Below are 27,578 nucleotides of genomic sequence, written 5' to 3'. Positions count from 1 at the left end.
TGCAAATGGCATTATTTAATTCTTTTTTTTAATAAGTCAAGGTATTTTTAAAATGCTGTCTTTGACAAGCTTCTCTCTATGTCTCATGGTTTTGCTTTTTCCTCTAACAGCTTTTCATCGTAGTGTTAGCCATCATCATATTTCTCTAAAATTGTGAATGAAAAGGTATCACTTTGCAGGATTCTCAGAAGTAGCACCTGCTACCCTGCTAGTGGGTTATAGTCCAACCCAAGCCTTGTTAGCTCATAACTTGAAGGAGACACCGAGGAGTCCTTGAATCATGTTTGTGGTGGCCACTGAAGGATGGTTTACCATACCAGGCTTTGAGAGGCAGGAAGATGTGAATGGCCTAGAAGCATAAAGGAAGAGATGTGTCAGTTAGGACATAATCACATCCTGGAATACTTGAAGATTGTTTTGTAGAGGGAAAAATAAATCTGACTCCAGAAGACTGAGCTGAGGCCAGTAGCTGCATAGAGTTACATTTTAGCTCAATATCAAGAAGTGCATTCTGATATGAAACTTGCTGAAAATGGAAGGAACTGTTTATTTGTTTCCTAAGGTTAATATAACAAAACGCCAGAAACTGGGTGGCTTAAAACAGTCTTTTTTTTTCTCCTGGATTGAAATGAATTCTCTCATGGTGTTAGAGACTAGAAGTCCAGAATCAAGGTGCTGTCGATGCTCGGCTCTCTCTCTGATGTCTTTGAGGGTAGATCCTTCCTGGCCTCTGCCGGCCTCTGGTACCCCAGGTCTGTGTTGGTTTGTAGCTGCATCACTCTAGCCTCTGTCTCTATCTCCATGTGGCCTTCTTCTCTGTGTATATGTCTCTCTTCTTGTAAGGACATCAGTCACACTGGATTAGGACCCAGCCTAACGACCTCATCCTATCTTGGTTATATCTTCAAAGACCCTATTTTATATATAAGGTCATATGGGGACATGCTGGTGGATAGGATTTCAACATATTTTGGGGGGAACACAATTCAGCCCATGACAAGCTGCCTTTATGAGAATAAGTTCTTTATCCCTGGAGGTGTGTAAATAGAATCAGAGTGAGTTCCTTTTCAAGATGCTTAAAGAGATCTAAGCATTAAATAGAAAACAGGACTGGATGACTTCTGGCATCTTCATTCAAGCATGGCATTTCCTAATCCTCCCAGTCCTGTTCTAAAGAGCTCTGCTAAGTCCAGGGACCGCCCTTAGTCTGGTCTTGGTGAGATGTCACATGCACAGTGTTACAGTCCAGCTTCCAAATATCATTCAAAGGCATTCGGATCTTTATTTTTCATTCTTGAAGTGCATCAGTGGCGGGCCTTTCTTCCGTTCCCTGCAGCTGCTTCTCTTGGAATCTCTGTTTCAGTCAGCACTCTTTGAGTCATACATGACAGAATCCTAATTCAAAGTAGTTTCCAAATAAAATATTCTCTTTTCTCAAAAATCATGAAGTCCAGGAGCTGTTCTTTTGACTTAGACTCTGTTTCTCAGCTCCTCTTTCCTCTGTACTGGCTTAATTTTCTGGAAAGCTTTTTCCATAAATGACCACCAGTACCCTCAGGCTGAATCTTAGCAGTTTAGCAAACCTATTGGGAAAGGTCTCCCTTTCCAGCATTCTAAGCAGAGTCCCAGGGCTGCATGCTCATCCTAAACTCATCATCGAGACTCTGTTCACTTCCTGAAGAAGGTAATTGAGGAACGGAGATAACCCCATGTGAATCACACAGACTAGGAATCGAGAGTGATAGCATCCCCAAGGGGAGATTGGGGTGCTATTGACATAATAAGAGAGAATCAGTGTTGGGGAGGACAGCAACAGTGTCCGCTATGATTCCTTTATTCCTTCCCTCAAGCCACTGGTTTCTTTCTGTAAATAGATAGACAGACAGATAGATAGACACCAGGAAAACAAATAGGAAAAGACAAGCTGGAGAGACAGGAAAAAAAGGGAAGGGAAAACCAAAAGACATGCTAAGCTGCCTGGGTTTTACCTGTCTACCCATCTGTCCATCTGTCTATCCATCCGTTCATCATCTAGCCATTCATCTGTCTGTCTATCCCTCTAGCCAGCCATCCATCCATCCATCGTCCATCCATTTAGCTATCTATCCATCCCTCTATCTATCTAAAATCTAGGCAGCTTAACAAATCTCTCTTTTGGTTTGCCCTCCCCTATTCCTCCTGTCTCTCCAGCTTGTCTCTTCCTACTATTTCCCCAATTCTGGATTATAAATGCCTGGCTACTGAGCTGGCAGATGCTGATCTCTCCTTAAAGGGCAAGAAAGGAAGAGAAATGGAGCCAACCAAGACTCAGTTCCTTGTAACAGCTGAGGGGAGGGAAGAAGGGAGAAAGTCACACTAATAATTGTGTCCCCATCATATATCAAATCACCAGAATGAGCTTGTGTCATTTTGAGTTATGGGTGCTTTAAAAATTTGCATCTGTGTCCAGAAAAGCAATAGATAAATTTGCCCATGATGGTGAAGGGAGACTTCAGGGTATAAATATTCTGATGCAGCGTTATGGATGCCTCCCAAAAGTCAAAACAATATCTGTGTTTCAGCTTCCAGACTTCTTTAGTGGATCAAGCCAAACTCCCAAATGGGTTTTAAAACTTGAGAAACATCAGACTTGTTTGTTTCCAACTGCATAAGCACTCTTGAATTGAAAACAACACAGGCTCATAAAACAATATAAAAATTAATTAATATCTGTGCCTTCTGCCTTCAACACATTCAGCCCCATGGCGGTTCAGACTCAAACTCTGTAAATAACCAGCCCCTGGCCACCTCCCTTACCCCTGCTCCACATGCACAAACAGCCTGCTAAGAGCATTTAACATCCCAGCCAAGAGCTTTGGCCCTGGCTCTGGAATCCATCCGGACCGCCTCCCGCTTCCCCATCCTTCGTCATGAGTCTCGCATCTCCTCACTCTCTGACCCCGAGAGGAGGCTCTGATGCCAAAGCCCCGCTGTGGACCCCGTTCTGGAGGTTGTCCGCGGCTCTGCGTCTGTCAGCTACAAGTCAGAGGCTCTTCTGGTTTGTGCCCTGACTCTCTGTTTCCCAAGTGGATTCATTTGCCAGGGCTGCCTAAATCGCAGAAATGTCTATTATTTGCTCGCAGTTGTGGAAGCTCGAAGTCCAAGATCAAGGTGTCAGCAGGTCAGGTTTCTTCTGAGACCTCTCTGCTCGGCTTGCAGTGACCCTCTTCTCCGTGGGTCTTCACATGGTCCTCACTGTGTGCACCCCAGTGTCACTCTCTGTGTCCAAACACCCTCTCCTTAAAAGAACACCAGTCGGATTGGATTAGGTCCCACTTGGTCAGACTCATTTTCACCTAATCTCCTCCCTAAAGCCTCCACCTTCAAATATATTCACATTCTAAGGAGCAAGAAGTTCGGGCCTCAACCTAGTTGACTCATAGTTTGGGGGTGCACAGTTCAGCCCATAGCACCAGACTAGCTGCCTCGCTACCTATAGGCCCACAAATCTAAAATCTCATTTTAGCAGATTTCCCATATAGCTTAAGTAATTTCTGCAGAAATTTCTACATAAATTCCCATGGAGCTAAAGTAATTTCTATTTAAGAACTACAGTAATCTGTGGGGCGGGGGGTGCACGGCGGGGAGGGGCAAGGAAGGGACCAAATCATCACTGGCATTTGTAGAAAAAATAGTTAACTGAGCAAGTTAGCAGAGGCACTAATTATGACCCCAGTCATGTAAAGACATTGAAAACTTTGATTTAGATCCAGGGATCTGCTTTTTCTCCTGGCAGCATTTTTCTTAGCTACAATCTGCCTTGCTGTATATTCCTAGAAGCCATTTATTTAACAGGGAAGTCAGTATGGCATCACAGAATAAAAAATAATAATAACTAATATATATTGAGTGTTTGCTCTGTTGCTGGCACTGAACTGAGGAGTTATGTGTCCACAGCAAAACCCTAAGAGGTTTCTCTTGCTATCTTCATCTTACAGGTAAAGGGAACTAAGGCTTAGAGTGGTGACATAACTTGCCGTGGTCGGGTGGTTCTCCTGCCAGTTCAGTAATAAGTTACTAACCAGCTTTGGTCAAATCCATTTTTTCAATTGATGGTTTAAATTCAAACTACTTCAAAAAATCTTTAAAAAAGTGGAAGGAACTACTGTATATCACAGGGAGCTATATTCAATATCTTGTAATAACCTATAACGGAAAAAAATCTGAAAACAAATATATATATATATGAAAGTGAAAGTGTTAGTCGCTCAGTCATGTCCGATTCTGCGACCCCATGGACTGCAGCCCTCCAGGCTCTTCTGTCCATGCAGTTCTCCAGGCAAGAACACTAGAATGGGTATCCATTCCCTTCTCTAGGACGTCTTTTGTTCCTGTATGTGTGTGTGTATCACTTGCTATATACCTGAAACTAACACAACTTTATAAATCAACTAGACATCAATTTTTTGGAAAAAAGTTTGAAATGGGATTAATTCACAACTTTTCTCAGTCTCCTCATGAGGGATATTGTGGCAATTAAACCAGATTGGGCTGGCAAATTCAGATGCCATTAAGGGCCAGACAGTTAACATCAGTGAATGACGTCAACCCACAAATAAAACAAGAGGGTGGTGGAAACTGAGGCCTCAGAGCAGGCAGATCTCATGGATAAAGGTAGTTACACAGCTCTTGGCAGTTGCTGCCAGGTAGAGCAGTGGCTGCTGGGCCTAGTTTTGCCAAATCTTCTCATTTTTCTCAAGAGATACTAGATGTTTGTGTCCATTCTAAAGAATTTTGAATCTTGGCAACTAAATCACTTAAAGCAACAACAGAGCCTTGCAGACTCGACAAAGCACACCTACAAGCTAGAAGGGTCACCATTTGCAGCTTCTGGACCGATGATAATCCTAAGAACCTTTCTGAATTTTCCAGAAGTTTCTTCTAAAAATATCCACCCCCCACCACCACCATATACTTTTACTTGATTCAGATGGGTTTTCTGAGTGACCAAGTGAGCTCCCAGGGGTTACCTGATACCACCACAATGCCCTACCACCCCACGGAAGCAGAAGAGGCATTGGCAGGATGCCCAGAACTCAGGGTGGAAATGTAACATCCTGGCTGCCCACACAAGGGATGCCCCATACAGAGAGGGAGTGGAGCAATGCTGGAAAGCAGATGGCCCAGAGAAAACCTCCTTCCAGACCACCACCTTCCTGAGGGCCTGGAACCAGGTCTTCCCACCTGATTCTCCCCAGCCCAAGCACTATGCTAGACGCAGAGAAGAAATGCAATGAGGTCGGGAGGGATGTGAACACAGTTACATTCCTGAAAAGTAATGGTGGTGATGATATGGAAGACTGATCTGATTTGGGAGACCTCTGGAAGCCTGAACTGGTGCAGTGGGCTGGAGAGGAGGCAGCAGGTGGGAAAAGGCACGGTGGAGCCAGCTTCTTCATGTCTCCAAGGGCCATCCATGCTCTCCCCTGTGCCTTCCATCCATGGCACTCTTTTCACAACCAAGAGAGGGAAAGGGTACCAACTGGTTGACTGACCCTCCAAAGAGTCCAAATGAGTGAAAGTCACTCAGTCGTGTCTGACTGTTTGTGACCCCATGGACTGTCCATAGAATTCTCCAGGCCAGAATACTGGAGTGGGTAGCCTTTCCCTTCTCTAGGGGATCTTCTCAACCCGGGGATCTTCTCAACCCAGGGATCAAACCGAGGTCTCCCACATCGCAGGCAGATCTTTTACCAGGTGAGCCACAAGGGAAGCCCAAGAATACTGGAGTGGGTAGCCTATCCCTTCTCCAGTGGATCTTCGCAACCCAGGGATCGAACGAGGTCTCCTGCATTGCAGGCAGATTCTGTACCAACTGAGCTATCAGGGAAGCCAGCCAAAGAGCCCAGGGACTCTAAGTAAGTCCATGTCACTCTGCCCTGTCTTCAGTGCATCTCCTTTGCACAAGAACTGGATCCAAGATGGTGGTTTGGATTTGTACATAATTTTTTTCACTCTTTACCAGTTTTATTTTTTTATATTTTATTGAAGTATAGTTGATTTACAGTATGTTTATTTAATTTTATATGACATGTTTGGGGGCTAAATATCAAATATCTTTCCAACCTATAAACCAGGCTGGCAGGGAATTTCCTGGTGGTCCTGTGGCTGGGACTCTGTGCTCCCAATGCAAGGGGCCAGGGTTCTATCGCTGTCAAGGAGCTAGATCCCATATGCCACAACTCAGACTGGGGCAGCCAAACAAAATATTAATAAATATTTTAAAAATCAGGCTGGCAAAACTAATAGGATATTGTGGAGATAACAGAATCCTTATTGGACTTATGGTGGGAGCCCCCTTGAGTGATATTATCTGCAAATTAACTTGAGGGTAAACCAGGCTTTAAGCTGTTAATTCTCTAACCTCTGAGAGTGTGCTAAGTTGCTCAATTGCGTTCAACTCTTTGCAACCCCGTGGGCTACCCTCTGTCCAGGGGATTCTCCAGGCAAGAATACTGGAGTGGGTTGCCATTTCCTTCTCCAGGGGATCTTCCTGACCCAAGGATTAAACCCACGTCTCTTAAGTCTCCTGCGTCGGCAGGCAGGTTCTTTACCACTAGCGCCACCTGGGAAGCCCAACCTCTCAGCGGGGACCCTGTTTGTGAACAGTTTGTTGAGTTTGCTACAAGGAGCAGGGTTGCCTAAAAAGGCTTTAATTTCTGAGGACTGGTTCTGGTGAGCCCAAACAAACCATTTTCAAAGTTGCCTCAGGCCTCCAGTGTCTTGTAAAACTCATTGTGAACACAAGTGTGATCCTTTCTGCTCTCAGTTTTGTGCATTTGGAATCTGCCTCCCACTTCATATAAAATTCACCTTTGAGAATCGAGCAAGAGATGAAACACCTAGTTTCCCATTTACCCTCAGATACTATCACTGAGAAAGGCTTTCTTCTTCTTAAAAGGAGGTCTAAGACTCCAGAGCATATAGCAGATCAGAGCTGAAAGGTTGTTGCAGCTTCGCACTGCGTGGGTTATGCATATATACGTGAGTCTGTGGTTGTGCACACAAGCACAGATGTCTATGTGTGCATGTGTGTGTACATAAAAGTGTGTGCATGTGACAGGCAGGTATGTGTGTCCATGTGTGGTCCCAGTCTCAAGAGGATCCTTGCCCTTCTCACTGTGGACACCTTAGTGAGCAGAAGTGATTAGTAACAGCCTCGTATAGTGTGAGCTTTAGTCACATCCCAAATGTGCTCCTTACTGTTATGTGTTCTCAGACAAGTTATTTACTTCTCTAAGCTTCATTTTTGCTATCCAAAAAATAAAGATTAAAAATAAGAGGGGACATATGTATACCGATGGCTGATTCATGTTGATGTAGGGCAGAAACAAACAGAATATTGTAAAGCAGTTGTTCTCCAATGAAAAACAAATAAATTTAAAAAAAGTGTCTACGTTATGTAGGGTTTCTGATTGTTAGGTAATATATGTTAAATAAAGCACAACCAAGACCACATAATTAGCTCTCAGGAAATGATAACCTGCTATTATTGTTGTTACCCCTTCCTACCACATGCTTACAGGGAGAGAGCAAGCTCTGTATTTTTTTTTTCCAGCCCAAGGTGCTGTGAGTTTCCACTTCTTCTCTACCACATGCTTGCCTCTGAGATCACCCAGAGTTTTTGTCCTAGGGTTTACTTGTGGAGTGTCTGAACCCAAGGTGGAGCTCAGAGGCACTCAGTTCTTTCAGTCTTAATCCTTGTCCATCTTTCAGAGGTTCTGCCGTGCAGGGCACCCTCTGCAGAACTTGGTTGTCACGGGACCCCACAGGACTGTGCCCGGAGCTTTTCCTGTCTGAAAGGAGAACCGCCCCATCCTAGCTGACCCAGAGAGGCCCTATAAACCCCTCATGAATGTTTGCTGAACTGCCCTGGGCTGGATTCAGTGTCAGCCCCAGCTTTACGTGTCCCCAGGAACTCCACCACAAAGCCTTTATTTGATCTGCTCAGTGTGAGCTCAGAAACCATCTTGAATGGAAACCTCCAGGAAAAAATATTTCCCCTCTGCAAATCTTGTTTTTTTCCAATATGTCCTCAAGTTTCCTGTTTACCAATCCCTGAAAATAAGAGATCTTTGAGGGTGGTGGTAAGGTAACTGGTTAGGCAGATAACCTCTGAGGTCAGAGTGCTCATTGCATCACTTGCTAGATTACGTCTATGTTTTCTAAGTCTCCGTTTTCTCCTCTGTAAAGTGGGGATAATATTATACTTGCCTCGTGTCCCTGTATTGTATGAGGATTGAATGAGGTGATACCTGTGAAGACCTAGTGCTTGACTCATCCGTTTAGCTGTCATGATTGATATTATCGTGGCCATGCTGGTGGGGAGAGCAGTGGAGTGGAGAGGGCATGAGGAACACTCAACAAGACATTGAGGTCTTATTTTTGAGCTCCCTGAACATCTACCGCTGTACCCAGACAAACTTTCCTTACTCGGGAAGGTATAGGAGTCGGACAGGGGAAGGCAAGACCAGTGGCCTCAGTGAGTTTGAGGAAAATAACTCATAGTTCAAATGGTAAACTTTCTCTTTTCCAGTGAACTCTCCTCAAAGAGGAGATCAAACCAGTCAATCCTCAAGGGAATCAACCCTGAATATTCACTGCAGGGACTGATGCTGAAACTGAAGCTTCTGTCCTTTGGCCACATGATGCGAAGAGCCGACTCATTGGAAAAAACCCTGATGCTGGGAAAGATTGAAGGCAGGAGGAAAAGCAGGCAACAGAGGATGAGATGGTTGGATGGCATCATCAACTCAGTGGACATGGGTTTGAGCAAACTCTGGGAGATGGTGAAGGACAGGGAAGCCTGGCGTGCTGCAGTCCATGGGGTTGCAAAGAGTCAGACACGATTTAGCAGTTGAACAACAATAACCTCTCAATGAGAGCAGCCAAGAGAGGAGGGGAATGCCCCTACTACCATTGCTTCTAGAGACCCTAGGGCCTGGCCCTTTTATCTGCCCCAAGAAAGAGAAAGCTGGGGCTTTGGGGCAAGGATGAGCCACCATCTGGAGTTGGGTGAGCTGGGGTGGGGTCACATCCTGCTCTGCTCCTCCAAGCACCCGGGTGGGGCTTCCCATCCAGAGGAAGCAAGTCCCATCAGCTAATCCTTGGGTGGGGTTTCCGAAAGCCAAGTGTTTAGAGGCAAATCATTGTTCTGAAGTTCCGCTAAGTTTTAATGACCACCATGCTGAGAACTTCTCAAAGAACAAAGTGAGATGTTTTTTTCTTTTCAAACCCAAAGGGAGCCAACGAGGATTAAAAGGAGAAATATCTAGCTGAGTCTCAATTCAAGACTTGACAAGGAAGAGACTTTAGACACAGAGGGACCCAGGCCCTAACCCCATCCTTTCACTGTGATCTCCCTGGTGGCTCAGACGGTAAAGCACCTGCCTGCAGTGCGGGAGACCCGGCTTCAATCCCTGGGTTGGGAAGATCCGCTGGAGAAGGAAATGGCAACCCACTCCAGTAATCTTGCCTGGAAAATTCCATGGACTGAGGAGCCTGGTGGGCTACAGTCCATGGGGTCGTAAAGAGTCGGACACGACTGAGCAACTTACTCTGTACTTAATAACGTTTTCACAATGGGTCCATGTTTTGTATATAAGATGGTTATTGCTGTTCAGTCACTAAGTCATATCCAACTCTTTGCAACTCCAAAGGGTGAGGTGGGCATGGAGGTGGGGCTGGTGAAGGGTCAGCCCTGTCTTCGAGGCACACAAGGTCTCACCACCCATATGTTTTATATCTGGTGACTGTACTTCCAAAGGGTTTGATGGCAAGTATCTCAAGCCACTAGGACTTGCCTGCCTCTGGGAGAAAGGACCAATCACAGCCTGTTTCTTCAGCATCTAGAGTGAATCAGCTCAAAAGTGGGACTGTTAACTGTTACCAACCTGGATCCTTGGACACTTCCTTCAATAGAAATTGATTAGAGGCCACATGAGAATTGTAGGAAAGGCTTTACTGGGACTCCTGCTGCTCAACAGGGTGATAACAAGGAACAGGTGCCGTTGCTGGCTCCCTGAGAGGAGCTGCTTGGGTCCTTAAATGGGGTGGGTCCATGGGTTGGACAGGGGGCATAGCTAAGGTGGCGTGCCCATCCCCTTGATGGTGCTGTGTGGAGGGGATCATGCTCAGCACCCTGCCTTTCCTCCTGGCATCTCAGAAATGACAGTGTGTGGCCTTTTTGTATCTTATTGTTCATAATTGCCCCCAAATGTGCAAGCCTGCAGTTATTTTTAGTTCCTTATTGTTTCTTTGTTTCTGTTGCTTGAAGATTTGTCCAGGTGCAAGCACTCCGATAATGGGTCCCGGGTCCCAGCCCCTGTCATTGCCAGCCCCCTTCACACCCTTTCCTTTGTGTTTCTCTTTTCTCCTTTGAGCAAACTCTGCTTTTAACTCGGCCCCACTCTGAAGCTCCCCCTCTAACCTGGTTGCCCCCAAACCAACATTGCTCATTTAACAGACACTGGCAGAGACTAACTGGGCATCAGGTCCACTCCCTGTCCACAGGTCCTTATGGGTTAGTTGCTAAGGGCCTTCTAAGATGGCATGAAGGAGCTGATTCTATCAGACAGACACGCTTAAGGGCTTTTCCTGCTCAAGCCCCAAAAGCAGGGCTAATGATTAGGGATGTGAGTTCACAGCAGAGGGAGGAGGTAGAAATGTCACTCTAGAGGCTCTTTAGTTCTTCTTCCCTTTCTGCCATAAGGGTGGTATCAGCTGTATAACTGAGGTTATTGATATTTCTCCCGGTAGTCTTGATTCCTGTTTGTGCTTCATCCAGCCTGGCATTTCGCATGATGTACTCTGCATGTAAGTTAAATAAGCAGGGTGATAATATACAGCCTTGACATATTCCTTTCCCCATTTGGAACCAGTCTGTCGTTCTACGTCCAGTTCTAATTGTTGCCTCTTGACCTGAATACAGATTTCTCAGGAGGCAGGTCAGGTCATCTGGTATTCCCATCTCTTTAAGAATTTTTCACAATTTGTTGTGGATCCACACAGTCAAAGGCTTAGTCAATAAAGCAAAAGTAGATGTTTTTCTGGAACTCTTGCTTTTTTGATGATCCAACGGGTGTTGGCAATTTGATCTCTGGTTCCTCTGCCTTTTCTAAATCCAGCTTGAACATCTGGAAGTTCACGATTCTTGTACTGTTGAAGCCTGGCTTGGAGAATTTTGAGCATTACTTTGCTAGCATGTGAGATGAGTGCAATTGTGCGGTAGTTTGAGCATTCTTTGGCATTGCCTTTCTTTGGTATTATAATGAAAACTGACCTTTTCCAGTCCTGTGGCCAGGGCTGAGTTTTCCAATTTGCTGGCATATTGAGTGCAGCACTTTTATAGCGAGAAGCTAAAGGCCAAGGAGAAAAGGAACGATATACCCATTTGAATGAAGAGTTCCAAAGAATAGCAAAGAGAGATAAGAAAGCCTTCCTCAGCAATCACTGCAAAGAAATAGAGGAAAACAATAGCATGGGAAAATTGCTCAGTCGGGTCCAACTCTGCAACCCCATGGACTATAGCCCTTCAGGCTCCTTTGTCCACAAATTCTCAGGCAAGAATACTGAAGTGGGTAGCCATTCCCTTCTCCAGGGGATCTTCCCACCCCAGGGATGGAACCTGGGTCTCCTGCATTGCAGGCAGATTCTTTATACTGTCTGAGCTACCAGGGTAGCCCCAAAGCATTCTATATCATACACCCCAGTGGGAGGATGACAAGGTAAGTGTTAATCTGTTGTTTCTGCTAGTGGTCTTAGCTCCTTCTATCTCTCTCAGTTTGGGCATCTCCAAACATGGAGAAATCCTAGAGTTTCAAGATCTGTATTTTTTGTATAACATGATCCTTAGTACAAGCCAACAGCAACATCTCATACTTAAAAGGAGAAATGGTCTGTTCTAAAGCTGGAACAGGAGTGGTTCTGTTGGTTTTTCTGAAGTATGGTGCTAACTGGACTGTATGGGAGATTTAAGGGATTTTCAAGGGCAGTTATGATCATGCAGCTTTGTCCCTTTTGTCTTTAGAACCGAAATCTTTCATGAAGTGCAGCTGACCTGTGCAATAAGTGCTGAACACAGTGGAATCAGAGAGTGGCCCCCAAGGAAAGTATGGGCCATTAAAACCTGCTTAGGAGACAAATTTAAAGGGTAGAATTTGTTTAGAGCATAGAACACAGATTTATCTAAAGACCTTGCTATAATAGGAACTGGAGGTGGGTGGGGATGGCAGGTCTGAAAGGGCTCCGTCCGTCCTTTCCTAAGGCTAGGCTATGTTATCCTAGTGTAATAAACAGCCCCAGTCCTATGGCTTAAAATAATAAAGGTTTAGTTCTCATGCATCTAACATGATGGCCCTTATGGGTTGGCCATATCTGTGCTTTGTGTTACTCTCTTAGTTGGGCCTTATGCTAACAAAATTGTCACCATCTGGAACACTGCCTTTCACCATTTTGAAGGGCAAGGGTGTGCTGGAGGGTCTGTCATCAGCAATTAAATGTTCCAGCCTGGAAGTGATCGATGCCTGCACCCATCAGGCAGAACTAGTCACATGACCTCACCAGCTCTAAGGAGGCTAGGAAGTGAAATCCTGTTATGTGTCCACGAGAGGAAGGAATAAGGGGGAGCATTTGGTGAAGAGCACTAGTGACCCCCTCAGCCACCTGCTTTGTCCAATGATCTATCTAAAATCTGTGTGGATAGATGGGCTAGAACAAGGGTCCCCTCTCTTGCATATAAGAGTCTATGCTGACTTGTCTTTCTTTCTTAATCTGCTTTTACCTCGTGACACATGGTGATTCCAGAGGGTCTGGGCACAACCAGCACCCTCCCATGCAGTGCTCCCCTTTCCCTCTGGGCCTTGGACCCTTCATTTTTATTTATTTTTAGTACTAACCAGGATCAGAATTAAGGAAGTCAGCCCATGTTCTCTGGATGCCATCAGTTGCTTCCTCACCAAGCCTCCTTCCTTTTGCTTGCACTATCCTGTCAACAATACATGTATTATTCCTGATAGAAATCAACAGAGAAGGGCCAAGACAATCAGCAGAGTGCACCCTGGGAACAGAGACCCAGGGATGTGGGCACCAGGGAACTGGAAGCTTGGGCAAAGGGATGTATTTATCTGACTGTGAAGCTAAATAAGGAGGTATATAAAAAGCAACAACAACAAATTCATGGCAGATTTGATTTATTGCTGCAAGATCTTTATAAAACCCTCCCTGATGGAGTATTTATAAGAATCCCTTAGCTACAAGTAGATGGGTCTCAGTTTTTCCACTACAGAGGAATGAAAAGTTATTCTCTTCTGGGAGAGAAAGGTTATTTTTTTCCTGAAGGTTTGATCCAGCCTTTTAAAAATGGAATAAAAATAATATAGTATTGCTAGGGATTGTATGAATAATATAAAATACGGTTTTTTTTAAAAAATTGTAAGTAAGATTGAGCAAAGGGAAAAGGGAAGCTATAAAAGTGGTTATTTGAAAGTACAGGAGGTAAAACTATACTATGTGAATTACATATATTCTGTATTATCTATCAGATTATATATTGAGATTACATATGTATTGATGTCTCATGTCTCTTTCTTATGGCCATATATCCTGTAATAAACATAGTATTGCTTATGAAAGGAATGATTGTAGCAGAGGAAAGATTGTTCCCAAAGTGGGATATAATATATAGAGATGGAAATTAATACTTGTAAATGAATTATATGCAACAAAGGGAATTATATTTGCATAGTTAAAGATAAAAGTGCTTTATTTAAATGATTTTCGTGTATAATTTTGGTGATAGATTCTATCTTTCAGCTACTGTTAGAATAATGTTGCTTGACAAATCATCCCAAAACAGAATCACTGTTACCATGATGCATATGCAGTTGAGCTGGGGATTGGCTGATCTAGACTTGGCTTAGCTCCAGGTGCAGACTGGGTCCAAGTCAATTCCCCATGACTCTCATTTCCTTGCAGATCAACTGGGGCATGTCCTTCTCATGCTAGAGCAGAAGAGCAAGAGGGCAAATGTCACCACACAAGCCCATTTCAAACCTTTGCTTGCATGATATCCACTAACATCCTATTTGCCAAGGCAAACATCAGTAGGACAGGGAAGAAAATTTCTCCCACAGTGGGAGAGAAGGGCGCCAAATATTTGCTGAACAATAATTCACATTAGGGACTTCCCTGGAGATCCAGTGGTCGGGACTTTGCGCTTCCAGAGCAGGGGGCACAGGTTCGATTACTAGGTGGGGAACTAGGATCCCATATGCCGCACAGCGCAGCCAGAAAAAAAAAATTCAAATTATTCTATAATTAAAAATCATATATTTGTCCATGCCCAATATCTGTGTCTCTCTGCTGGCCATTCCAGTAGGTACCAATAGTGGCTTAAACCAGAAAGGGTTTTAGTTAAATGCAAATATGTCTGGGAAATAATCTGTTTGTGTGGAAACAAGATTTCTTTCCCAGAAATGTGCATTTAAGACAAAGCCCACAACTTTCCTGAGAGGAAATTGTAGGGCAAGTCATCAAACTTCTCTGACCCAATTTCTACAACCCAGTGAGAGACAACTGTTTACACTCTGCAATAAATTATAGCCCATGGATCTTGAGTAATCCATGGTGCACATTTCCTGTGAAATGAGACTCTCAAGGATTCAGAATATAAAATAAGGCAATGCAATCAGTGCTAACATATTAAAATTGAATTAATCTCATATTAGTTTATTTAAAGTGCCATGTAATTGCAAACTACTGCTATAGTTTCACCCCCGATTTGTCCAGTTGATCCTTAGAAAAATGCCAAAGTATAACAATCTTTTCTAGATACATCTCTGGTTTCTTGACTTAGCACAGAGGCTGGAAATGCACATCTCATGAGCCAAATCTGGCCAGTGCCTGTTTTTTTTAAATAAAGTTTTATTGGAACCCAGTCATGTCCATTTGCTTATATGTTATCACTGGCTGCTTTCTCTCAATAATGTTATCTCTGGCTTCTTTCTCTCAATAATGGCAGCTTGAGAAGCTGCAACAGAAGTGGTCTGACCACAGAACCTAAAATATTTACTATGTGGCAAACAGAAAAACATTCCAGTTCTCATTTAACATAAGGCTTAACAGTTGAAATGTGGAATTTCGGTGATTCACACAGGTCTAGCATGAATATTGCCCTTGAGTTTTCCTTAGGGAAAATTATATAAGAAAATCAATATTGTAAATTAATATTACATAGTTTTTGTCTGTTTTTATTTTTTATTTATTTATTTTTTGTCTGTTTTTAAAAATAATCTTTTTAATACTGTAAGCTATGAACACTCATATCCCAGTAGGCAGTTGTTATACCAGTTATAAAATTTGTATCTGCTTATTGAAGTAGACCCCGAGAAACTCTACCAATAAGTGTTACCTTCTTAGGTTTTAGGAAGATGACTTGACTTGCAATATTGTTTTTAAAAATATACCTGTCATTACTTCAAGCTTTTCACTGTTATAGACAATTCTACCTCCATGCACACACATAACTGCATTTAAATTAGTGTAGTTTTACTCTATTGTGATGTGGGTATTTTCAAACAGTAGCCCCTGATATCTTTTTTGAGGCTGGAGAGCACAAAACCTTGTGTCTTGCCAGATGTCCACTCTCAGAGCCTGTCTGACAGCTCAAGAGAAAAGGAGCTAACATGTATTAAGACTTGGGGAGAAACATATATAGATTTTAAACATGAGTATAAACTCAGTTCTTTTCAGCAGGTGTGCAGAATCTAGGACAGTAAATAATCTGGAGTCATTTCTATTGGGTATTGACTTAGATTCAGATGGACAGATTTCTGTGTAAAGGGATTCGCTTTAAGCCCCACATAAGACCTCAATATGAGGCCTGGATTCTAGAGGAGTTCATTTTAACTTCTTCTCCACTCTGTGCTAGGAATAGCACTGTCTATAACATATAAGATTTATATAAATATCCCTGGGGATGGGGCTTCCCCGGTAGCTCAGTCGGTAAAGAATCTGCCTGCAATGCAGGAGACCCAAGTTCGATCCCTGGGTTGGAAAGATCCCCTGGAGAATGAAATGGCAATCCACTCCAGTATTCTTGCCTGGAGAATCCTATGGACAGAGGAGCCTGGAGGGCTATAGTCCAGCGGTTGGCAAGAGTCGGACATGACAGTGATTAAACCATAACATACAAAATTTAGATGACAACTCCAAACTTGGAGATTAGGTGAAAACAAGAGGTGCTGACTGACCACATTTCTGAAAGGAAGTTTTCCTGTTAACTGCCAGGCAGGTGAACCACTGATTTCCTTTACACATCACATGGACTTGAAAGCTGCAAAATAGTTTCCATCCATGCCAACTGAATGCACTTGGCTCAAATGACACTCATTTTTCTTTTTCAGGAGTTGGGTGGGAGAGTGTGCTGCTAACACGAGATGATATAACCTCAGAGGCTATAGCATCATCCAGTGCAGACATGACTGTCAAGGTAAGGCATCCTTTCTCTAGTATGATTCTCTACATGCATCTCTATAGCAGGGGTCCCCAACCCCTGGGCTACCAGTAACCTCCTGTCAGATCAGCATTGGCATTAGATAGAAATAAAGTAAATGTAACACACTTGAATCATCCGGAAACCATCCACCCCCCTACTCCTTGTCCATGGAAAAATTGTCTTCCGAAAAATTGGTGCCTGGTGCCAAAAAGGTGGGGGACAGCTGCTCTAGAGGAAAGTGAGCCTATGGCAGATTTCTGGGGGTAAAATGAATACTGCCCCTAACCCCACTGGGGTTCTCTATTTGCTGACCTCGGAATAGAATAAAATTTGCTGAAATTTGGGGCCTGCATTAGGAAATCACCTTAAAACTAGAATCCAAGACTTGTTATTTCCAATGGACTGGTTTTAGGGTCTTCAGTAAACGTCTACATGTTGACTGTTTGCAAGTGTGACCCCATGGGGACAGCAAAGCAAATCTGAAAATTCTGAGCTGAGAAACTCAGGCCCCCCTGTGCATTGTGAAGAAAGGTCAGAGAGGCATAAAGTAGCTTTGATCTTGACTCAAGATTTCCACTGATGTCAGCGGGAAGGCAGCACATGGCCCACTCCAGATGGAACGCGCTAATGGCCATAGGTTTAAAAAATGAGTCATCTGGAAATCAACCTAATTATCACTGTTCAAATTAAATGCATGAATTTGTGATCATTGCCTAGATTAAGGAGTCTGTAGCAAAATATATCAGACACAATTACTTCCCTTCTGTTACTGGAATAGACACAAAGGAACAGTCTTCCTCTCTTGGAATTCTGTTTATACAGGGAAGCCTGGTGTGCTGCAGTCTGTGGGGTCGCAAAGAGTCGGACATGACTGAGCGACTGAACTGAACAAAGACTGGGAGTGGGAGGGCTTTCTAACATTTTTGCTTGAATGAATACAATTTAAATAAATGCCACTTGGACAGTTTTCTTGGAAAATGAAAATGTAATGTCCCTTTCTAATATTGAGATATCACTAGAGATTTCACTCTGGATTTTTTAGTAGAAGTTGTTCAAAAGAATATACAGGATGAATTTATTCAAGCTTTTCTTTGTAATGTGATGTCCGAATTTGTGTTATCTGTTAAAAATGTTAGAGAAAGCAAAGAAAAATACAATCATGAAACGTATTATAAGATGGAAAAATAGCCTGTTGGTTAAATGAGTCAACTAATCTAGATAATAATTATCCAGTGCTAAAAATGTGTTTGCTTGTCATTATGTTTAGTTAAACTTATAAGATAAAAATATATATTGCAATGGTGTATTGGTATTTTCCTAGCTATTAGTGCAAAGTCTGAGAAGTTTGAGAAATCTCTGGCCATGTTGAATTGAGAGAGGTGGATGCTGATAGTAGAATCTAATGGATTTAGATGTGCTGTGTTGAAATTTGTCATGATTTTAAGAATTCGTCTCTGAGATGTGTTGCTAGTCTACCTGCAGAGTTTGTTTTATAAAAGCAAATTGAGTATTTGGATATAAACAGGTTTTGCCCAAGTCCCATTTTATAAGGCTACTGCATAGTCAGCATGCTCCTGGTATGAAGATCTTGACTAAAGTTGTATTTGGGTCAGTTCAACTTTGATGTCATCCTCAACCTCTCTTTCTGTCTGTTCTTATTGAATGTGCATGCGTGTGTGCATGCTCAGTCATGTCTGACTCATTGTGACCCCATGGGCTGTAGCCTGCCAGGCTCCTCTGTCCATGGGAATTCCCTGGCAAGAATATTGGAGTAGGTTGCCATTTCCTTCTCCAGGGGATCTTCCCGACCCAGGGACTGAACTCGCATCTCCCAAGTCTCTTGGCAGGTGGACTCTTTACCACTGAGCCACTTAGGAATTCTCTTTTATTGAATACCTGGGAATATTTTATAAGAATAGGGGATTTTTAGTTCACAAGAACTGAATCTACTTAGAAGAAAGAACACTATATACTTTTAAAAAGCTAAGCAAGATACAAATATATTTAATACTCCAATAAATCCCTATAAATATTAAGTTCCTTTATTAGTGCTAATCTCTTCTCAATAAAGGATTCTTGAAACTTCCAGATGAATGCAATTTAGGGAAATACTTCTTTTTAGATTCTTTTCCATTAGATTTCCCAATTACAAAAAATTATCAATTTTTTTCCTTCAGTACTATGCTTTTTCCTCCCCCACACTGCTTTTTGTATCCATCCTGCTCTTGTGTCTTTTTTTCTTTTAATTTTTACTTTTTGGCTGTGCTGTGTAGTATCTGGGATCTTAGTTTTCCAATCAGGGATTGAACCCACACCCTCTGCATTGAAAGCAGAGTTTTAACTACTGGACTGTAAGGGAAGTCCCCTTCTTGTATCTGTCTTAAAGTATTATTTTTTTCTGTGTCTATAAGTACCTGATCTTTGTTAACTGCAGATTTGTTATCATATATTCATGTCACTACAGGCTTCCCAGGTGGCACTAGTGGTAAGGAACCCACTTGCCAATGCAGGAGATGTAAGAGACGCAGGTTCGATCCCTGGGTCGGGAAGCTCCCCTAGATAAGGGCATAGCAACCCATTCCAGTATTCTTGCCTGGAAAATTCCATGGGAAGAGGAGCCTGGTGGGCTACAGTCCATAGGGTCACAAAGAGTCAGACACAACTGAAACAACTTAGCATGCATTCATATGTCTACAGCTATTCCTGCTTCTAATAGCTATTTCATATATCCTTGTAATATCACCTATCCCTGCTTTTTGCCCTGGGAAAACAAAATATTCTGTTAAAACATTTATTACAGTAAAAGTTGATCCATTGACATTTCCCAAAGGGAATATCAGCAGAAACCACTAAAATTCTTTGGTTTCCTCCCTATTACTCTTCTTGCAATAGACGTACCTTTCTTCATGTGTAGGAGTTTTCTTTCTGAAAAAAGCACAGCATTTTCTGTGATGTCAGTGGTCTGAATGTGGTTTTGTCTACTATAGGTAGCCTTTTAATACCATGTCTTATTCTGAAATGACAAAGTCATGCTTCTGAAAATATGCATGGCTCAGATGAGTGAATTCATTTATAAACAAACCTGTCATTCTGAGCAATGTTAAACTGTGTGGGCATGCCCAGTTGTGTCCGATTCTTTGTGACACTATGGACTTTAGCCCACCAGGCTCCTTTGTCCATGGGATTTCCCAGGCAAGAATACTGGAGTGGGTTGCCGTTTCCTTCCCCAGGGGATCTTCCCAACCCAGGGATCAAACCCGCGTCTCCTGTGTTTCCTGCATTGCTGGTGGATTCTTTACCACTGAGCCTTCGGGGGTGCGGATTTGCAAAATGGATGGCTTAGAGGGAGCATTGGAGAAGGCAATGGCACCCCACTCCAGTACTCTTGCCCAGAAAATCCCATGGACAGAGGAGCCTGGTGGGCTACAGTCCATGAGGTCGCTAAGAGTCAGACACGACTGAGCGACTTCACTTTCACTTTTCACTTTCATGCATTGGAGAAGGAAATGGCAACCCACTCCAGTATTCTTGCCTGGAGAATCCCAGGGACGGGGGAGCCTGGTGGGCTGCCGTCTATGGGGTCGCACAGAGTCGGACACGACTGAAGTGACTTAGCAGCAGCAGAGGGAGTATATGGATAGAGTGGATCCCCCAGTCCTGGGGAAGCCCAAAGTTGAACTAAGAACATTTATATTTGAAACACCCTGTAGACTCACTGACACAGGTAGGAGCATCATGTAGGCTTGCTCAACAGTTTTAAATCACTATTAGTAGGTTGAATGGTGAATCCCTTCCTTCCCCTCGAAGCCGTATGTCCAAGTCCTAAATCCTGGCGCCTGTGACTGTGACCTTATTCGGAAAAGGAGTCTTTGCAGATGTAAATAAGAAAAGAATTTCGAGGTGAGATCATCGTGGATTAACCAGGGAGACCTAAGTCCAAGGACACACGTTCTTATGACCGAAGAGGAAACACAGAGACAGAGGCCATAAGAAACAGAGGCAGAGGCTGGAGTTCCACGCAGCCCAAGGCGAACACCTAGAGCCGCCGGAAACTGGAAGAGACAAGGAAGGATCCTCCCCTAAAACCTTCAGCGGGAGCAGGGCCCTACCGATTCCTTGATTTTGGAATTCTGGCCTCTTGAATTGTGAGAGATTAAGTTTCTGTTGATGTAGGCCACTGAGTTTGTGGTAAGTTGTTACAGCAGCCCTAGAAAACCACTATGTTCAGATCTACCCCAGAATTATACCTACTATTCTAGAGTGTCAAACCATAGAGGCCAAAAGCCAGTATTATACACGTCCATCACCATTTTCTTATTATACTATGCTCACTCTTTACAGGGCTTCCCAAGTGGCTAAGTAGTAAAGAATCCACCTGCAATGCTGGAGATGCAGGTTCCATCCCTGAGTCAGGAAAATCCCCTGGAGAAGGAAGTAGTCACCACTCCAGTATTCTTGCTTGGGAAATCCCATGGATAGAGGAGCCTGGAGCACTGCAGTCCATGGGGACATAAAAGAGTCAGACATGCCTTAGTGACTAAAACAACAACACCACCCTTTACAAGTTGTTTTGTTCTTGTTTGAAAGAGCCATTAACCTTTTTCAGCCTGAATCACGAGTCACTAGAAGAAAAGGGTCGTCATATTTTGGGATGACTTCTATATTATGTTTTCATCTGTCTTGCTGCTTGTCTAGACTTTGCTTTTAAAAAGAAAGTATGGATCAATACTTTCTGAAACTTGCCTAACCGTGAGAATTGTCTGCAGCAGTATTAAATATACACATAAATAACTTCCCAGGCTTCTCCTCTCAAAATTCAGATCCAGAAGAACAGAGTGTGAGAATTAGCATTTTTAACAAGCACTTGGTGATTTGGGGGGTCAGTTTGGGAAATGGTGTTTTGCATTTCACTTAAGCAGTATAGGGTGTGGTCATATGATCCCTCCATTGCCCTTGGCTTTCTAGTTGTCCAGCTGGCTAAGACGATTGGCTACAACTGACTAAGGCTCAGAACTGCAATTTCATTTCTAGTCCCATCTTCCACTATGTCTGTCTCTGGATCCACCCTTGCCCTCTGCCCCCAGCCTATTTGTAGCCAGAACGATCTTTTAAATTATACTGCCAATCCATATGATCAGTGTTAGGGACCAAACGACGGGCTCTAGGACCTGAGTCATGTTTACCAGAAAGAGACAGGACATGCGCTCATCCTGCCTGGCCAATCATGTAACGCCAGCTACTCCTGTAACTGAGACAAAGAACTGCCTGTATATAAGCCGCCATACTCCTTTGTTCGGGGCTCTTGTCAGATTCCACTGTGCTGGAAGAGACTTGGGCCCTAGCGTGCTAGAAATAAACTCCCTTCTTGCCTTTGCATTACTGTTGTGGACTTGCTCTCTCGGTCGGTTTGGAGATACGGACTCGGTGCATAACAATCAGCAGTCCTACTCCTGGGTGTATATCTGGGGGAAACTCTAATTTGAAAAGATACATGCACCCCCATGTTCACAGGAGCACTATTTACAATAGCCTAGACATGGAAGCAACCGAAATGTCTGTAGCAGATGAATGGATAAAGAAAATGTGATACACACAAACACACATACACAGTGGAATACTACTTAGCCATTTAAAGGAATGAAATAATGCCATTTGCAGCAACATGGATGCAACTAGAGATTATTCTAAGTAAAGTAAATCAGAGGGAAAAACAAATGCTATATGATATCAGTTATATGTGGAATGTAAAATATGGAACAAATGAGCTTATCAGTGAAACAGAAGCAGACTTATAGATACAGAAAACAAACTTATCATTACCAAAGGGAAGGAATAAGGTGTTTGGGATTAATAAATTCACACCACTGTATAAAATAAATAACCATCAGTGTCCTTGAACAAGATTTGGACTTCCCTGCCGGAATGTCATCTCTGTGAGGACCTGCATCCCAGCATCTAACTGAGAGTGTAGCCTGTCATGGGCAGTCATCAATAGTTGTTGTACAAGCAAATATATGAATGAACAAATGAAGACTCATCTCTCTAGACTGCAGTGAAGGGGGACCACTGGCCTTCCTCAAGCCTACTTACTCCCCTGTTCTCACCTGACAGTCTGGCTCTTCTGCCTCCTTGCTTCTCTCTCTTATGCTAGAATTTTTTTTTTAATGTAGTTGATTTACAATAATGTGTTAGTTTCAGGTGTACAGCAAAGTGATTCAGATACATATATATGTGTGTATGTGTGTGTGTGTATATGTTCTTTTTCCGATTCTTTTCCCTCTTGGTTATTGCAAAATGTTGAGTATAGCTCCTTGTGCTGTGCAGTAGGTCCTGGTTGGTTATCTATTCGCATGCTGCTTTCCTTCATATTTCGCTTTTCACTTCTTAGAGCCTCTAAATCACAGTTTTTTTTTCAGAGTTCCTTTTTTAAAAACATAATTGAGCCATAATTTACATACCATAAATTTCACATGTTTACGTATACAATAATTTGTAGTAAATTTACTAATGATTACCATAATCCAGTTTAGTAATATTTTCATCACTCCAGTAAGATCCCTCGTCTATGCTATCGGTTTGTCTCCATTTCAGCTCCCATCCCAAACAAACACTAACCTGATTTCTGTCTCTGTAGCTTTGCCTGTTCTGAACATTTCAGGAAAACAGAATTCTTTTGTGTCTGGCTTCTTTTGCTCCGCCTGGCATTTTTGAGGTCCATCTGTGTCGTAGTCTCTATTGGTATTTCCTTTAACGCTGAGTAGTATTTCATCTTGGGGACGCACCAGAGTTTCGGTTTGTTCACTAGTCCATTCACAAGTCAGTGGACTTTGAGGCAGTTTCCACTTTTTGGCTATTACGAATAATTCTGTTATGAATATTCTCAAACAGGTCTTATGTGGACACATATGTTCATTTGTTGTGGATATGAACCTAGGTGTGGAATTGCTGGGTCACGTGGTAAATCCACGTCTAACTTTTGGAAGAACTGTCTGATTGTTCTCCAGAGCGGCTGCCCCATGTCCCCTCCCACCAGCAGTGGATGAGGGCTCTGATTTTTCGTCTTACTAGCGTTGCTAGTGCCTGTGTTTTGGTTGTAACCATCCTACTAGGTGTCAAGCAGCATCTTATTGTGCTTTTGATGTACATTTCCCTGTAGACTAGTGATGCAGAATATATTTTCATCTGCTTATTCGCCAGTTCAGTTCAGTTCAGTCGCTCAGTCGTGTCTGACTCTTTGCGACCCCATGAATCACAGCATGCCAGGCCTCCCTGTCCATCACCAACTCCCGGAGTTCACTCAGATTCACATCCATCGAGTCAGTGATGCCATCCAGCCATCTCATCCTCTGTCGTCCCCTTCTCCTCCTGCCCCCAATCCCTCCCATCATCAAAGTCTTTTCCAATGAGTCAACTCTTGGCATGAGGTGGCCAAAGTACTGGAGCTTCAGCTTTAGCATCGTTCCTTCCAAAGAAATCCCAGGGCTGAATTCGCCATTTATATACAGTTAATTTTTCAATGGCTTGGTTTCCTTTGTGTATGAGAGGGTAGTTCTGTTATTCTTTTATTACAGGTGTGTAGTCAGTGTTTTCCAAGTAAGGGACCCTCTTCTTAACGATGGGGAAGGGGGTTCAGTTCTCATTTCCCCTTTAGGATCACTGACACCTCTCCCACCAGTGCCCTGGGAAGGAGTGGGAGTGTCTCATCTTTTTTCTTTCCATTTCTTTCCCTTTCTTTTCTTTCTCTCTCTCTCTCTTCTGTCTGGTTATTTTCCTCTTACATTTCAGCTTTTTTAATGTCATCATTTTTAGCCTATCAGTGTTATTTTTTTATTGTGGTGAAATGCACATAACAAAATTTTATACTTTTAACCATTTTTATGTAGCGTTATGTCATTTGTACTGTTCTGCAGCCATTACCACCATCTATCTCCAGGACTTTTTCATTATCCCAAACTGAAACTCTCCACCCATTAAATACTAATTCTCCATTCCCTCCTCCCTTCAGCTCCCAGCAATCACTTCAGTGTTATAATTTATATGTAATAATACCTAGCTGTCTCCTCAAAGGGATTTTAAATATATCCTGCTAAGAATAAAAAGCAAAAAAGATGGCTAAACCTCAACTTCACATTTTAATATCCTCTGGACAAGGCAAGCTAGAAAGGCAGTCATTTTATATGCATACAAGAACAGTGTTCCAAAATAAAGTTACTGGGAAGCGGCTGCATGCCAGCTTTTAAAGGACTTTGCTTTTTGCAGAGCTTCTGTTCTTCTGAGGAGTAACCTGCCCAGCGCTGGCATCCTGGAAGTGTCTTGCGTTTGTTCAGCTGGCTCACTGCTAGAGCCACCGATGGCATCTGTCTGGATCTGCACTGTTTTCTCAAATTGTGTTTATATGATGATTGTACAAAATGACATCAATCCATGTCTTGGGCTGATATAAAATGATTTGATTGCCATTTGAAATATACCAGCTGAGTCCCAAATGCCGTCTTCATTTTACTCTTATATTTGTTGTTCTTTTTCAGTCTCTTAAGTTGTGTCTGACTCTTTGTGACCCTATGGATTGCAATACGCCGGGCTTCCCTGTCCATCACTATCTCCCAGAGTTTGCTCAAATTCAGATCCATTGAATCAGTGATGCTATCTAACTATCTCATCCTCTGTTGTCCTCTTCTTTTGCCTTCAATCTTTCCCAGCATCAGGGTCTTTTCAAATGAGTCAGTTCTTCGCATCAGGTGGCCAAAGTATTGGAGCTTCAGCTTCAGCTTCCTTCCACTGAATATTCAGGGTCGATTTCCTTCAGGCTTGACTGGTTTGATGATCTTCTTTTATATACAGAGACTAAAAACTATTTGCAAAAAGGAGCACAGAACATTCTGGTACACAACTCAGATTTTTTTCTCAGAAAGATGTCTTGTACTTATTCACATTGCTAAAAGATAAACTGAGCCATAGTAAGAATTTTAAGACTTTGTTTGAGCAAAATCCCATGTGAGTTGGGCAGCATCAAACTGGAAGTGGTTAGTGGTACCCTGCCCACAGGAACTGAGGAGAGACTTTTATAGAGAAAAGATGGGAGCAATGAAAGGAAATTAATCAACTGGCTGTAACTTAAAGCGTCACTGGCCATTTGCATTGTTTGGGGTTTTGATTTCATAATCATTAGGCATTTACAGGCTTAAATTTTGGTTTGCTGCTGGAATTCTCCATGGCAGTAGAGCCACCTCTGTCTCTTGGATTCCTTGTTTAATTCATTTAACCACATAGACAATACTTTTCAGTTGTGCTTAGGCAAGAAACAGGATGGCTATCAGTTAGGCAAGTTGGGGCTGACAAACTGTTTGAAAGGGGTGCATTTCCTAACCAAGGACATGGCAGAACCACATAAAAAGAGGATGTTGCCTCTATATGTAAAACTTACTGCTGGGAGGGTGACTGTTCTCCTGGACTGACAGATGTTCTCTGTTACAAAAGGGGGAAAACATTTAGGCTCTTCCGGTGGTGAATAGAGGCCACAGGTTACAGCTTTCTTTGGAAGTTGCTTTTAAAAAGCCATTCTACTGAGGACCTTCTGTTGCCAGCCGTGCTAACTGGTTGTCCTTTGTATTCGCTGATGACGACATAAAGGATGGTTTGTGCAGAGGCTCTGTACAAAAAAATACATTTGGGACCAGCAGTCCTTTCTACATTGGGTACATACACAAAGATGGTTCTAAATTTGCTCCTTTGCCAAAGAAACGCTTTTTATGAAAGATTTTTGTTGTCCTTGAAACTATTCAAAGCGCTGCAACTCAAAAAGGGTTGGCAGTGAGGGTGGGGGATGAGAGGCATTCCAGGACTATTGGCTCAACGTTTACCATACCCCTTCTATGAGAATCACTGTCTTATTTTTTATATATATATACATTTTGCATTATTTCAAAGAATAGTGCAAAAAAGGCCCTGGTGCGCACTGTGGTGTAACAATATTGGTTACTATCAGTCCTGTGTATTGCTCCCTATGTGTCAAATAAAGTGAAGGCCAAATAAGTGAAGTCACAATTCATAGCTCTCCTTATATGTATGCTGCTGCTGCTAAGTCGCTTCAGTCGTGTCTGACTCTGTGCGACCCCATAGACGGCAGCCCACCACTGGAGTGGGGTGCCATTGCCTTCTCCACCTTATATGTATAGATAAGGAATATTACCACAAATGAAAGATCTCAGGCACCTTCTTCTCTGTCATTTTATTTATTCATCGTGTTCTCCTGCTGAAAATAATAACTAATATTGATTGAGCATTTGCTATGAACTGAGTACTGTGCTAGGCCCTTACGTGTACCATCTCATATAGTCCTTGAAATGGCCCTGCAAAGGAGGAGCTCTTATTCAGCCCATTTTCATTCACATCATCAGATGTGGTGACTAGAGCACAGTAAAGTTAAATGAAGCATCCAAGATTTCAAAATGAGCATTGGAACTCGGGTGAAAAGGCATCTTGCTGCTGCTGCTGCTAAGTCGCTTCAGTCGTGTCCGACTCTGTGCGACCCCATAGACAAGAGCCCACCAGGCTCCGCCATCCCTGGGATTCTCCAAGCAAGAACACTGGAGTGGGTTGCCATTTCCTTCTCCAATGCGTGAAAGTGAAAAGTGAAAGTGACGTTGCTCAGTCGTGTCTGACTCTTTGCGGACCCCATGGACTGCAGCCTACCAGGCTCCTCCATCCATGGGATTTTCTAGGCAAGAGTACTGGAGTGGGGTGCCATTGCCTTCTCAGAAAAGGCACCTTACAACCTCTTTATTTGAGTGTTGATGAATGCAAATTAGTTTTACCATCAGTTAAAGCAGAGTAGTTCCAACCATGAGGCAAGAGTAGTTATGCCAGATAATACACTGGACAACCAGTTAGATTCAAATTTTAGATAAGCAACAAGTAATATTTTAGTATTTGATGTCCCAAATATTACATGGGACATACCAAGAAATTGATTATTAGTTACCAAAATTTAAATGTAACTGGCTGTCTTATGTTTTGATTTGCTTAGTCTGGCAGCCCTGGTCAG

The 27,578-nt window shown here is 42.9% G+C and overlaps 1 protein-coding gene across 6 annotated transcripts in view; it reads left to right on the top strand.

Annotated features, from left to right (window-relative positions):
- The window catches only part of PALM2AKAP2 (PALM2 and AKAP2 fusion), a 513,846-nt gene that overhangs the window by 346,852 nt on the left and 139,416 nt on the right, over positions 1–27,578 (top strand). For all 6 annotated transcript variants that reach the window (XM_069575463.1, XM_069575460.1, XM_069575462.1 and 3 more), the window contains one exon: positions 16,443–16,528. In XM_069575463.1, coding sequence (XP_069431564.1) covers positions 16,443–16,528 — 86 coding nt within the window. The remainder of the gene's footprint in view (positions 1–16,442; positions 16,529–27,578) is intronic.

Source organism: Ovis canadensis, chromosome 2, assembly GCF_042477335.2.
Source record: "Ovis canadensis isolate MfBH-ARS-UI-01 breed Bighorn chromosome 2, ARS-UI_OviCan_v2, whole genome shotgun sequence".
Taxonomy (NCBI): domain Eukaryota; kingdom Metazoa; phylum Chordata; class Mammalia; order Artiodactyla; family Bovidae; genus Ovis; species Ovis canadensis.
This window is presented reverse-complemented; position numbering and strand designations above follow the sequence as displayed.